A 13,034-nucleotide genomic window follows, 5' to 3' on the forward strand; every position below is an offset into this window, starting at 1 on the left:
GACGGAGTTGAACGGCAGTTCCTGGAGCCTGGGGGCGCCCGGGAAGGGGCAGTGGGGAGATGCTGGTCAAAGGGCACAAACTCCAGTTATAAGATAAATAAGTCCTGAGCACCACAGGCACAGAATGAGGACGATATTAGTGCTGTTTAATATGCAGCTGAGCATTGAACAATGCAGGAGTTAGGGGCCCCAACTCTCCCCACAGCTGAAAATCTGCATATAACTTTGCAGCCACCCTCTGTATCTGCTATTCTGCATCCACAGAGTCAAACATCGTCAGATGGTGGAGTACTGTAGCGTGTAATTATTGGGGAAAAAATTATTTAAGTGGGCTTGCGCAGTTCCAACCCATGTTGTTCAAGGGTTAACTGCACTTGAAGGTTGCTGAGAGAGCAGATTTTGAATGTTTTCACTAAAAAATAGAATGGTAATTATGAGACAGGATGGAAGGTTAGCTAAAGTTATGGAGGGAATCTTTGGACTGTACACATATATCAAATCTGCAATGTTGAAGATCTGACACAATCTTATATGTCAATGATTATGCTCTTCAAGTTAGAAAAGTCTTATTTTTAAGACTGTATTTTTGAAAGTAGCTCAGATTTCTATCAGCAATTAAAAGTCTTCATTTTAAATTGTCATTTAATTTGGTTTTCTTGAATATTTCTTACCCATTTCACTTCTATATAAGTTATATTAAATGATAATATATTTATATTAAAAATTTACTTGATATTTAAAAATATAATTATACACTTTATTTTTGAATAAACTTAACTATTAAATACACGTAACTATTCAGTTTCACTCATTAAAAAATTAGCATACAATATGTAACCAACAGTTCCAACTATGTAATTTACTCCTTAATTTTCCTTAATTCACTCTCTTGTTTCAGACTTTATCTCTTGCAACTGCTGTGAATGAAGTCCTGCTCTGCCACCATGTAAAAACTCCTATTTACATTCGACATCCAGTTTTGGTAAAATTTCTACTAAGAATCATTCCTCTCCCAGCAGCCTCTGCCACATGCTTTTTTTCCCCTGCCTGGTTTTATTTGCTTAATTGATGACCGTAGGTTATAACATGGGCAGCATCTCAGCGGGAAGAGACCATCACAATGAGATGCTCTGAGTTAGCATGACTGAGTTGGTGTGGTTTCAAAATGGGTGTTTTTACAAGGTATGAGATATTTTTCCCCTTAGGTTAAGAGTTTAAAATGGACTTGATTTATTCCATGTAGAAATCCAGCCTGGGAAATGCTCCTTTGATGCTTTTCACAAAAGATGAAGCTCTTGTCTAAGCCATCAACATAATCCTACATTAGCACGGCCTCCCACTGGTTACCTCCATTCCCACAAACTGGATTCGAGAAATGACAAAGCGATTGGTCGTAAGTGGTACAGGATACCGTTTGTGTTTTGATTCTGCCCATTTCACACCACGGGGCCCTAGTGGCTCAGACAGTAAAGAATCCGCCTGCAATGCAGGAGACATGGGTTCGATCCCTGGGTTGGGAAGATCCCCTGGAGAAGGGAATGTCAGCCCACTCCAGTATTCTTGCCTGGAGAATTCCATGGACAGAGGAGCCTGGCGGGATACAGTTCACGAGGTCGCAAAGAGTCGGACACGACTGAGCAACTAACCATTTCACACCATGCTGTCATTTACCTTTGGATTTACCCATAATCTCCTCCAGGCTGTGGACTTTTTGAAGATAAGGACATGTTGACTATATCACCTTGATTTATATATATATTCCCAGGGTCTACCATATTGCCAAGTGCATAGTAAGTACATAGCAAATATGAACACAAATACATATTCATTCCACATCTGGCCGCTTACCTGCTCCTGAGGGCGGATAACCACAGTATTAAAGTCAGGCCACTTGTCCACCAGAGCCTTTAGCTTGAAAGGGTTTCCCTGGTTTATGTGGAAGGTGGTCCCATAAACCTGCAGTATTACAAGAAAGTGAGAGGATGATCTTATTAGGAAGAGATGGCAAAGTGCCGTGTTTGCATAGGGCAAGGTTTAGTTTTATGAAATAATGGAATTTTTTCACTGGAAGGTACCTAGTGAGAACTTCAGCAGACCATTGGTGAGATTCTAAGTTTTCCCCCAATAAGTATATCTTCTAAAAATATTCACATAAAAGATATTCAAACCAACAAAACTTATGAACAAAAATCATGAACTCTCCCATTACAGAATTTAATAAGATCTTACATAGATCTTCATCTGTTCATGTACGTATGTACGTGCTAAGTCCCTTCGGTCATGTCTGACTCTTGTGACCCCGTGAACTGTAGCCCATCAGGTTCCTCTGTCCATGAGATTCTCCGGGCACACACAACAAATTTCCCAAAACTGGAGAATGTCAGATACACTCCACTCCAGGTGTTTCCAACTTTTTGATGTAAAAAAGTACTCTTCAGAGAGTATCTTTTTGCTGAAATCTTTGCATTTGTACCTGATATTTGCTTAGGGAAGGTTTTTAGAAGGGAGATTGCTGGGTTTAAAGTTATCTACATGTTTAAGGTTTTTTAACACATATTTTCAAATTAACCTCTGGTAAAGGTAACTATTTCCTACAAATAAGTGGAGGCTATAGTAACTAAAGGTCATGGAGAATTGTCTCTTTGGTCCCTTTACAGTAAATATAAACAAAACCAGTTAGGCTACCTATAGAAGAATGCTTACCCCAGAGTAAAAGGATGGTTTACAAATGGTTAAGATTGAGGAAGGTGAAGATATTCAACTCATCCCAAATCATGCCAAGTCTTTCAAGGTATCAGCCTCAAATGAGATAAACCAATGCAGCCACCATTCTCCCCACTGTAAATTTGTGATCTGATTTATACCCACAGTGGCTAGTATTGGCATATCTTCTCTGTGTGCAAGGCAGAGTTCTGCCTGTTCCCCAGAAAGTCTTCTCATCTGACAACAACCCCGAGAGGCTGGAGGTCCCGTTACTCCCCCTCCTCTTTTATTGTGGCCACGCAGCCTGTGGGATCTTTGCTTCAACATCAGGCATCCACAATTCGAACTCGGGCCCTAGGCAATGTAAGTACCAAGTCCTAACCCCTGGGGCCACCAGGAAATCCCTTCATGGCTCCCATTCTGTGTGAGGAGACCAAGGCCTGTAAGTTAAGTGACGTGGGGGGAGACACAGCTTGTTGGTGGAAGGGGCAGGTATGGACCCAAGCAGGCTGTCCTTTTAGCTGTAGAACCAAGGAGAAGTCACTGTCGTCAAGGTAACTCCTGTGGTGGGATGAGGGTGCATATTCTAGAGAAAACTGTAAGATAGAAACTGAAATGTATATTTTATTGACCAAAGTCCAGGGCGCTGTGCTCAGCTGATGAGCATAAAGGTTAGGACTTGGCTTCAGGTGTTCGCTTGCCCAGAGTAAAATCCTGGCTGCTTACCGTGTAAACTTGGGGAAGCCTGGAGACCTACTGGGCTTTAGGAACAGCACCACAGCAGGGTTTTGACACTGATACAGTCCAGATGCAGAACACTTCCCTCTCTTGAGGATGGCTCCTGAGGCTCTTTCACAGTCACACCCACGACCTCCCCACTGCCCACCTCCTCTTTCACCCCCAGCAAACATCAATGTCTTCTGTTTCTGCATTTGCTTATCCCAAAGATTTTATATAAATGGACTTAAATAGTGTGGAGCCCTTTGGGTCTGGCTTTCTTCACTCAGCATAATTTTCTGGGGATTCATTCAAGTCGTTGCCGGTATCCCTAGGTCATTTCTTCTTTATCATTTAGTGGTATCCCATGGTATGGATGTACCACAGCTCATTTAGCGACTCAACTACGGGAGGACGTGTGAGTTGTTTCCAGCTTTTGACTGTCACGGATAAGGTTGTTATAGACATTAGGGTACATAGTTTTGTGTGAACATAAACTTGCATTTCTCCAGGGCAGATGCTCAAGATTGTCATCGCTGGTTGAGCGCTGGTTGCATGATTAGTTAGACACTTACAAATGGCTTTTTAAGAGGGGCTGTACCATCTCACATTCCCAGCAGTGATGTATGAGAGATCCAGTTTATTCTCTTAACAGGATCTGAAGTTGAGGGGCTGTTTTGCTCAAAACACGCAGGTAGGCTCTGGAGAGTTGAAACGGGATAAGTGGATCATATTTCTGGCCCCAGGAGTAACCAGGTGGGCAAGTTACTAAGTTCTCCTGGCCTCAGATGCATCTTCCACAACATAGGGAGAACAGTGACCCCTCCTCGGGGGAGTTTTGAGGCTGGCACGCGCCCACAGATCGAGTCCAGCGGCTGAGGTGACCTGAGGCTGCAAGCGCTTTCCGGGGCCGCTGACGGCCACCCGCCGTTGTTCTGCCTGGAGGCCCCACTGGCACTGGTGCTGGCGCTAGCTCTGGCCACGGTTCTGTGATTAAGCGTCTATCTTTAGATGTGAAAGGAGCTTTTAAAAGCACTTCAGGGAGCTCCCTCGTGATCCATAGCTAGAACTCAGGCTTTCTCTGTCGAGGACCTGGATTCAATCCCTGGTCAGGGAACTGAGATCTGACAAGTCATGCAGACAAAAAAGAAAAAGCCAAAATGAAAGAAAAAGCAATTTCCTCCTTTCATCAGTCCTCTGAATGTTAAAAATGAAAATATAAATAAATCTGCATAAATCCAGCCGTTCTGTAGTAAATATCATTGCCTTAAAGTAATGAATAGTAGATAATTCTCTAGATCTCTTCCATGCACACTTGGATTTCAAAGAAATAAGATTTGATCTGTTAAATATTCCTAGAAGATATACACACGGTGGTCAACTTCACCTCAGGCGCAAATCTTTAAAAATTAGTATGTACTTAGATCAACCTTTTAAAGAGAAATCAAGGAAATGTTTTTTTGAGTCTTCAGAGGGTAGTGTTTTTGTAACTTAAAATTATTGGACAACTGAGAACTCTTCCCTCTTCCGGGACATGAGTAGAATATACTTCCCTTGCCAAGAGATGGTGTGAACTACGTGAGATGTGGTGTGAGTGAGTTCTTACCACAGAACAAGCACTCAGTAAGAGCTCATTCTCTTACTGACCTCTTTAGTTCCCAAGAATGCAACCCTTGGCTTCCCTAAGGATGCCCCATGCTCACCTTTAAGGATTCAGGGATGCTCTTCCTCAAGAATTTTTCTAGCATCTGCAGCATCTGTGGGCCTTGTAAGTGGAGCATCTTGGCAGGTACCTTAGCCTAGTGAGGACCAAGAAATAGCCAGGAATGAGAAGATGCTGAACCAATAGGAAAAGATTCACACAACTTTACCTGAGTTTCAGAAGGTAACAGGGAAGATAAATTTGCCTAGAATAACTGCCTCAAGAAAGGGAAAGATATTTAGATTGTTTCCATGTCTTGCTGTTCTACAATCACAAAAATTTCCTCTTATATTTTCTTTCAGAAGTCTTTAGGTTTAGTTCCTATATTTGGGTCTATGGAAATTTCAAGTTAACTTTTTGTAGGTGGTGTGATGTAAGAGTTGATATTCTTTTCCCCAGGGTAGGTTTGTTGTTGTTGATCAGTTCCTAAGTTATGTGCCAACTCTTTGCAAAGCTATGGACTGCAGCACACCAGGCCTCCCTGTCTTTTGCTATCTCCTGAAATAGAAAGCAGTTATTTAATTACTAGTTATTGAAAGGACTTTCCTTTCTTTGTTGAGTTGCTTTGATGTAATTGTTGAAAGCAATTGAGTTTATATGTATGGGTGCAACTCTCAAGTTTCTATTAGTTTAATTGACCTATATATCTATTCTTATGATTTTTTTTTAACTGCTGTTTTTGAATATAACGTGGCTTTATAGTAAGTCTTCAAATCTGATAGTGTGAGTCCACCAACTTTTTAGATGCTTTTTGCTTAGGTTTTTTGCATTTCTATTTAAATTTTGTAATAATCTTGTGAATTTTTATTAAAAACTTTCTGACATTTATGTTGAGATTGCAGTGAATCTGTAGCTTATTTGTATAAGAAGTAATATCTGAAAAATATTGAATATTTTAGTCTATGAATGTGATGTGTCTCTCCATGATTTTAGGTCTTCTTTAAATTTTTTAGCAAAGTACTTTAGTTTTTGACTATCTTCCGTTAAGCTTATCCCCATTCGTTCCCTCCTTCGGATGTCATTATAAATAAATAGGAGACTTCCCAGGTGGCACTAGTGATAAAGAACCCATCTGCCAGTTCAGGAAAACTAAGAGACACCAGACAGATTCCTGGGTCGGGAAGATCCCCTGGAGGAGGAAATGGCAACTCACTCCAGCATTCTTGCCTGGGAAAGCCCACGGACAGAGAAGCCTGGCGAGCTATAGTCCATGGGGTTGCAAAGAGTTGGACACAACTACAGTGACTTAGCACATAAATAAATATACAACTGTAAATTATGGTATATTTTGAAGTTTTAAAAAACTTTGTTGCTTGTTTATAGAAGTGCAAATTTTCTATATTGCTTTTATGTAGTGAGACCTCATTGAGTTAACTGGTTACTTTTAGTGTTGTTGTTCAGTTGCTAAGTCGTGTCCCATTCTTTGTTACCACACAGACTGCAGCACGCCAGGCTCGCCTGTCCTTTACTATCTCCCGGAGTTTACTGAAACCCATGTCCATGACTCGGTGATGCCTTCTATCCATCTCATCCTGGCGTCCCCTTCTCCTCCTGCCCTCAGTCTTTCCCAGCATCAGGGTCTTCTCCAGTGAGTCAGCTCTTCCCATCAGGTGGCCAAAGTACTGGAGCTTTAGCTTTAGCATCAGTCCTTCCAATGAATATTCAGCGTTGATTTCCTTTAGGAGTGACTAGTTTGATCTTGCAGTCTAAGGGACTCTCAAGAGTCTTTTTCAGCACCACAGTTCAGAAGCGTCAGTTCTTCGGTGCTCAGCCTGCTTTTATGGTCCAGCTCTCACATCCATGCAGGACTATAGGAAGAGCCATAGCTATGACTGTATGGACGTTTGTTGGCAAAGAAATGTCTCTGCTTTTTAATGTGCTGTCTGAATTTGTTATAGCTTTTCTTCTAAGGAGCAAGTGTCTTTTAATTTCACGGCTGTGCTCACCACCTGCAGTGATTTTGGAGCCCAAGAAAAGAAAATCTGTCAGTGCTTCTACTTTTTCCCCTTCTTCACGCCATGAAGTGATGGCACCAGATGCCATGATCTTCATTTTTTAAATGCTGAGTTTTAAGCCAGCTTTTTCACTCTCCTCTTTCATCCTCATCCAGCAGCTCTTTAGTTTCTCTTCGCTTTCTGCCATTAAATTGATATCATCTGCCTATCTGAGGTTATTGATATTTCTCCTAGAAATCTTGATTCCAGCTTGTGATTCATCCAGCTGGCATTTTGCATGATCTACTGAGCACAGAAGTTAATTGAGCAAGATGACTATATACAGCCTTGACATACTCCTTTTCCGATTCTGAACCAGTCAGTTGTTCCATTTCTAGTTCTAACTGCTGCTTCTTGACTCCCACACCAGTTTCTCATGAGACAAGTAAGGTGGTCTGGTATTCCCATCTCTTTAAGTGTTTTTCACAGTTTGTTTTGATCCACACAATCAAAGCTTTTAGCATGATCAATGAAGCAGAAGTAGATGTTTTTCTGGAATTTTCTAGCTTTCTCTATGATTCTACCAATGTTGGCAATTTGATACTGTTTCCTCTGCCTTTTCTAAACCCAGCTGGTACATCTGGAAACTCTGGGTTCACGTACTGCTGAAGCCTAGCTTAAAGGATTTTGAGCATTACCTTCTAGCATGTAAAATGAGTGCAATTGTACAATCTTTGGCAGTTTGAGCATTCTTTGGCATTGCCCTTCTTTGGCACTGGAATGAAAACTAATCTTTCCCACAATTACCTTTAGTAGTTGTATATTTTTGCAATTAAAATTTTCTACATATGTGATCAAATTTTTTTTTTGCAAATGAAAATAATTTTGTGTCTTCCATCTGTATGTGCTTTATTCCTTTTCTTGTCTTATTGTACTACTTAGAACTTGCAGGAAAATATTTTATAGGAGGTGCTATATGAGCATTCTTCTTGATGTTAGGGAAAAGTATTTATTTTCTTACTTAAGCTTAGCTGTTAATTTTTCATCGATCGCCTTTGTCATGTTGAAAAAGTTGCTTGTTAAGAGGTTTTTTTTAAATCATAAATTAATGTTGATATTTGTCAGCCAGTTTTAAAACATCTATTGGAATTTTTATATGATTTTTTTCTTGTTGACATGCTGAATTTTAATTATTTATTTTTGAATGCCAAATGAATAGTATATTTTCAGGATAAACCCCAGTTATTCATAAGGTATTATTTTATATATTTTTGGATGAATTTTCTATTATTTTAAAGGATTTTTTGCACCTATGTTTGCAAATGATTACATTCTTATTTTCTAGTAAAGTTTTCATCCATTTTGATATAATATTTATGTTCAGAAAATACAAATTGGGAAAGAGTTTCCTCCTCCCCTGTTTTCTTAAGAGCATTGATGTTTCTTCATCAAGTATTTGTTGATTTCAACAGTGAAGCCATCTGGGACTCGGAAATATTTTTACTTGCAATTAAGTTTCTCTGTGGAAATGTTTTAACTACAAATTCAGTTTCCTTTGTAAATATCTGGCTTTTCTGATCTTGGGGGTCCTTTTATTTATTTAGTTGGGTGTTCTTTGGTGGCTCAGACAGTAAAGAATCTGCTTGCGATGCAGGAGACCCAGGTTTGATCCCTGGGTTGGGAAGATCCCCTGGAGAAGGGAATGGCAACCCGCTCCAGTATTCTTGCCTGGAGAATCCCATGGACAGAGAAGCCTGGCAGGTTACAGTCCCTGCAGTTGCAGAGTCAGACATATCTGGTTATTTATTTAGGTCATTAGAGGGATTTTTTTTTTTCCATTTCATCTAAGCTGTAGAATTTATTGTACAAAGTCATCTATATTTTCGCATCCTTTAAATGTCTGTGGGACTTATAGTAGTGTTCCCTCACTCATCACTGACAGTACTGGCAATTCATGTTCTTTTTCAAAATTTCTTAATCAGTTTAGAGTTTGGTTCCCTAAATTTAGCACTATTTATATTTCAGTCCAGATAAGTCTTTGTTGGGGGAGGCAATTCTATGCATCATAGAACATATAATAACATCACTGGACTCTACCAACTAGCTCTCAATAGTAACACTTCCACTCTCAGTTGTGAGAAACAAAAATGTCTCTAGGCATTTATTTCATCTTCCTGAGAGCCTCAGGATCTGTTGTTGTTCAGTCACTAGGTCGTGTCCAACCCTTTCGATCCCATGGACCGCAGCACACCAGGCTCCTCTGTCCTTCACCATCTCCTAGAGTTCACTCAGATTCATCTCCATCGAGTCAGTGATGCTATCTAACCATCTCATCCTCTGCCCCCTTCTCCTTTTGCCTTCAATCCTTCCCGGCATCAAATAGAAGTCCAGCATTCCGGGAGGCAAATGTGACCTTTTGTCCGAAAGCCTCCTGTAAGAGGCAAAATGAGTGTGATGCCAAATTTCTAGGGTTGTAGCATTGTTACAATCCTGCAAGCCATTTAATAAGCGACTGTTCTGTTAGGCAGGCCCACATATACACGGTGAAAAGTACCGCCGTCGCCAGCAGCAGCAGCAAAGCATGCTGCCCTGTTAATGAGTAGACTGAAAACTGAAGAGGCCCTAGAATACTGCCCAGTCATCATGAGCTTTTAGCTTTGGCAAAAGGCGAAGTCCACACGCACACACACAAAATAAGCACTTCAGACCCAGCCATCCTGAATGGAAGTATTTGCAAAATGGTGAACAGTTTAAACAAAGAAAACAAGCTCTAAAGAATAGTTTTACAAAACAGCACCATCAAATAGGAACACCAAGGCGCATCCTTGATGTCTGGCACTAGGATAAGATTACACAAGTGACGATCTCAGTATGCTACGATTCTAGGAGCCATTGATAACTAGGACACGCACAGAATCAAAGGAGAAAATGTAGAACACAGAAGAGTACATAATCCTTGATCATAATACGTAAATCTCTGCTTACACGTATTCAGTACGCAACATACATGAGAACTGTAAGGAGGCAGAGAGAGAAACTTAGAAGGGAAAGCAAGATGTGAAAAGCCACGGGATGCCAACTGAGAGAGTGGCGTTGACATGTGTGCACGGCCGTGTAGATGAGAGCGCAGCTGGAAGCCGCTGTGTCGCACGGGGGGCTCGGCTCAGGGCTCTGCGATGACTTGTGGGGGATGGGGGCAGGGGGCCTCGAGAGGGAGGGGGCCTCACGCGTGAGAACACTGCTCGGTGCCCGCCTCTCTGCGACCCCACGGACTGCAGCCCTCCAGGCTCCTCTGTCGGTGCAGTTCTCCAGGCAAGAACGCTGGAGTGGGGTGCCATTTCCTCCTCCAGGCCATCTTCCCAACCCAGGGACTGGACCCAGGACTCCTGCATTGTAGGCAGATTCTTTACAGTCTGAGCCACCCGCGAAGCCCAGGGGAGGGGTATATGTATACAGACAGCTGGTTCACTTCATTGTACAGCAGGAATTAACACAATTTTGTAAAGCAGTCATATTTCAACTAAAAAAAACATAAAAAGCCATTTTATAGCCATAACATTATTGATAAAATAGTTTACATTAACTTTCTTTTTCACGGGATCTGAATTAACTAACAGTTAACCTAGCGTGCATTCTAGTCCACGTTCCTCTGCATGATTTCCTCTCTGACTTTGAACCGACTGCTTTGCTTTCTTGGTTAACCTTTACCTAAGGAACAAGCTACTTCCTTTAGAATGGTTCCTAAAGGAGTAAATAGAACAACGTTTGCCTCATTTCTCGGCACAATAAGTGTGTTAGGTAAATGTTACCTGGGTCAGCATCCTTCCTGCAAATGTTATTACCTCTCCACTCACCCACCAACTTCCAAACCCCTTCCGTATTATTCATCTGCTCAGAATGGAAACCTGGCTTCATCCTTCCAAGAACATTTTTTCCCCACAGTACATCTATCATATACACAGTAGAGGCAATGCATCCTTTCTCGAATCAAATAGGCTCCCTCCCCTTTGGCATAAGCATCGATCAATAAGCTCGGCAAGTCCCGTCTAAAACCGACAAGAGCGCTTGATTTTTCCTACCTCTTGTGGGAAGACGAGGGAGGAGGTGAGTATCACAGAGCAGTGACTCTCTCCGCGAGGTGAGTCCTCACTGGAAAGTTGGCTCCACAGAGGAGCGTCCCCAGGAACCAAGGAGAAGCAGCAGACTTTTCCAGAATGTGAAATGCTCGTTGTCCTGACCCGCCCAGCCAGGAACTGCAGAGGGTGTTCTGATAGTTTTTCTACAGAAACAGCTACGTTGGAGCTGTCAATGTGGACCTTTCCTCTTTAAAAAAGAAGGGAGAGGTTTCCGGGAGCTGGGGCAGCCTCTCTTGGACCTCTGGGCTCTCCTTCTGGGTCAGATGTTCTGCTGTTTCTGCAAATCTGGGAGTCTGACTGTAACTCAGGGTTTGTAATCCTGCTGTTTACCAGTCCTGTGTCTATGACCTAATCAGCTAATACCTCTTTGTCTCTGTTTCCTTATCTATAGGTGAGATCAATATCACTGCCTACACTCACTTACTAGGTTTCTGCTTTGCTAAGTTAAACAGGCTAACTTCTGTGAGTTGCTTAGGGAAGTACCTGACAAATACAAAATGTATATTAATGTCTCTTAAATGAAAGAAAGCAAAACAAAATTACCCACATATATGGTTTAAGCTGCCTAAGTAAATATATCTCTCAAAATATTGAGTGAAAGCCTTTTTCCCCTGTGGTTACAGATCCAATCCCTTTTGATACTTTCATTCTAATGTGAGGCACTGAAGAGAAGAATGTCAGGAAGAGGTGATATGTTCTCCTACGACCCGTCCTAAACAGTCCTGCACAGTGTGAGTTTTTCTTATAAACATCCCCACCAAGGTCCTCGTTTATGTTGACTCAAGGTGGCTTTTCGTAACTAGCTCATGATATACAAGTGAAGATGCTCACGTACAGGGTCAGATAAGGTTTTGCCTTCACTTGGGGTTCCCGGTATTCAAGGAAAACAAATTCACGTTTAAACATCATCAAGGGATTTCCCTTGGGGTCCAGAGGTTAAGAACCCACCTTGCAATGCAGGGGAAGCAGGTTCAATCCCCGATTAGGGAACTAACCCCAGACAGCTGGAGCCCGCGCGCTGCAACGAAGACGCTGAATAAGGCAGCCAAGGTCCCTCGTGTTGCAAGTGGACCCAATGGCATCAAATAAGCAAATAAATATTTAAAAAAAAAAAAAAAAAAAAAACACATAAAGAAATTTTTAAAAATTACCAGCAGTCAGATAACTTAGCACACATAATATAGCTTGCAAACAGAGGTAAAAGCATGGAGGCAAATTACTTTTATCTTATCAGGGGTAGGGCTTCCCTTGTGGCTCAGCTGATAAGGAATCTGCCTTCATTGCAGGAGACCTGGGTTTGATCCCTGGGTTGGGAAGATCCCCTGGAGAAGGGAAAGGCAAACCCACTCCAGTATTCTGGCCTGGAGAATTCCATGGACAGTATAGTTCGTGGGGTCACAAAGAGTCGGACACAACAGAGTGACTTTCACTTTCACTTATCAGTGATCTCACTCAGGAAAAGAAACCGTTTCTTGTTGTAAAAGCATTGAGATCTGCAGACATTTTATCTTACATATAGATGGCTACAGTGCATTTTTGGTGTTAATCCTGTGTGTTTGCAATGGCACAGACTCTTACCAGTCAGTCAAATAAAATTCAAACTCTGGGCTAAAAAATGTAAACTAATTTGACTGAAGTGTGTTCTTTATGGCAGCCTAAGGCTAGAGGTGTCCCATTAGCTAGCAGGCATAACTCCAGGTATATGTGACAGTTCTAGACTCTGAAAAGACCTAGAGTCCACTGAGGGAGTTGGGGAAGAAATACACAGAAATCGTCTAAGATTCCCACAGTCCTGACTTAGAGAAGAACCTGATTCCTTCATAGGATAAGAACCCAGGAGCC

The 13,034-nt window shown here is 41.7% G+C and overlaps 1 protein-coding gene across 5 annotated transcripts in view; it reads right to left on the reverse strand.

Moving 5' to 3' along the window:
* Positions 1–12,311, reverse strand: part of LOC136174414 (glycine N-acyltransferase-like) — a 60,307-nt gene extending 47,996 nt beyond the window's left edge. For 2 of the 5 annotated variants that reach the window (XM_065944586.1, XM_065944589.1), the window contains exons 1-3: positions 11,136–12,065; positions 5,124–5,219; positions 1,849–1,956 (exon numbers count right to left, since the gene is read on the reverse strand). In XM_065944586.1, coding sequence (XP_065800658.1) covers positions 1,849–1,956; positions 5,124–5,201 — 186 coding nt within the window. In that variant the 5' untranslated portion in view covers positions 5,202–5,219; positions 11,136–12,065. Of the gene's footprint in view, positions 1–1,848; positions 1,957–5,123; positions 5,220–11,135; positions 12,069–12,140 lie in introns of those variants that run through there. The other 3 variants (XM_065944585.1, XM_065944587.1, XM_065944588.1) reach the window with 3 other exon arrangements.
* Positions 12,312–13,034: the final 723 nt, after the last annotated feature.

The sequence above is a fragment of the Muntiacus reevesi genome, chromosome 9 (assembly GCF_963930625.1).
Source record: "Muntiacus reevesi chromosome 9, mMunRee1.1, whole genome shotgun sequence".
NCBI classification, from domain to species: Eukaryota; Metazoa; Chordata; class Mammalia; order Artiodactyla; family Cervidae; genus Muntiacus; species Muntiacus reevesi.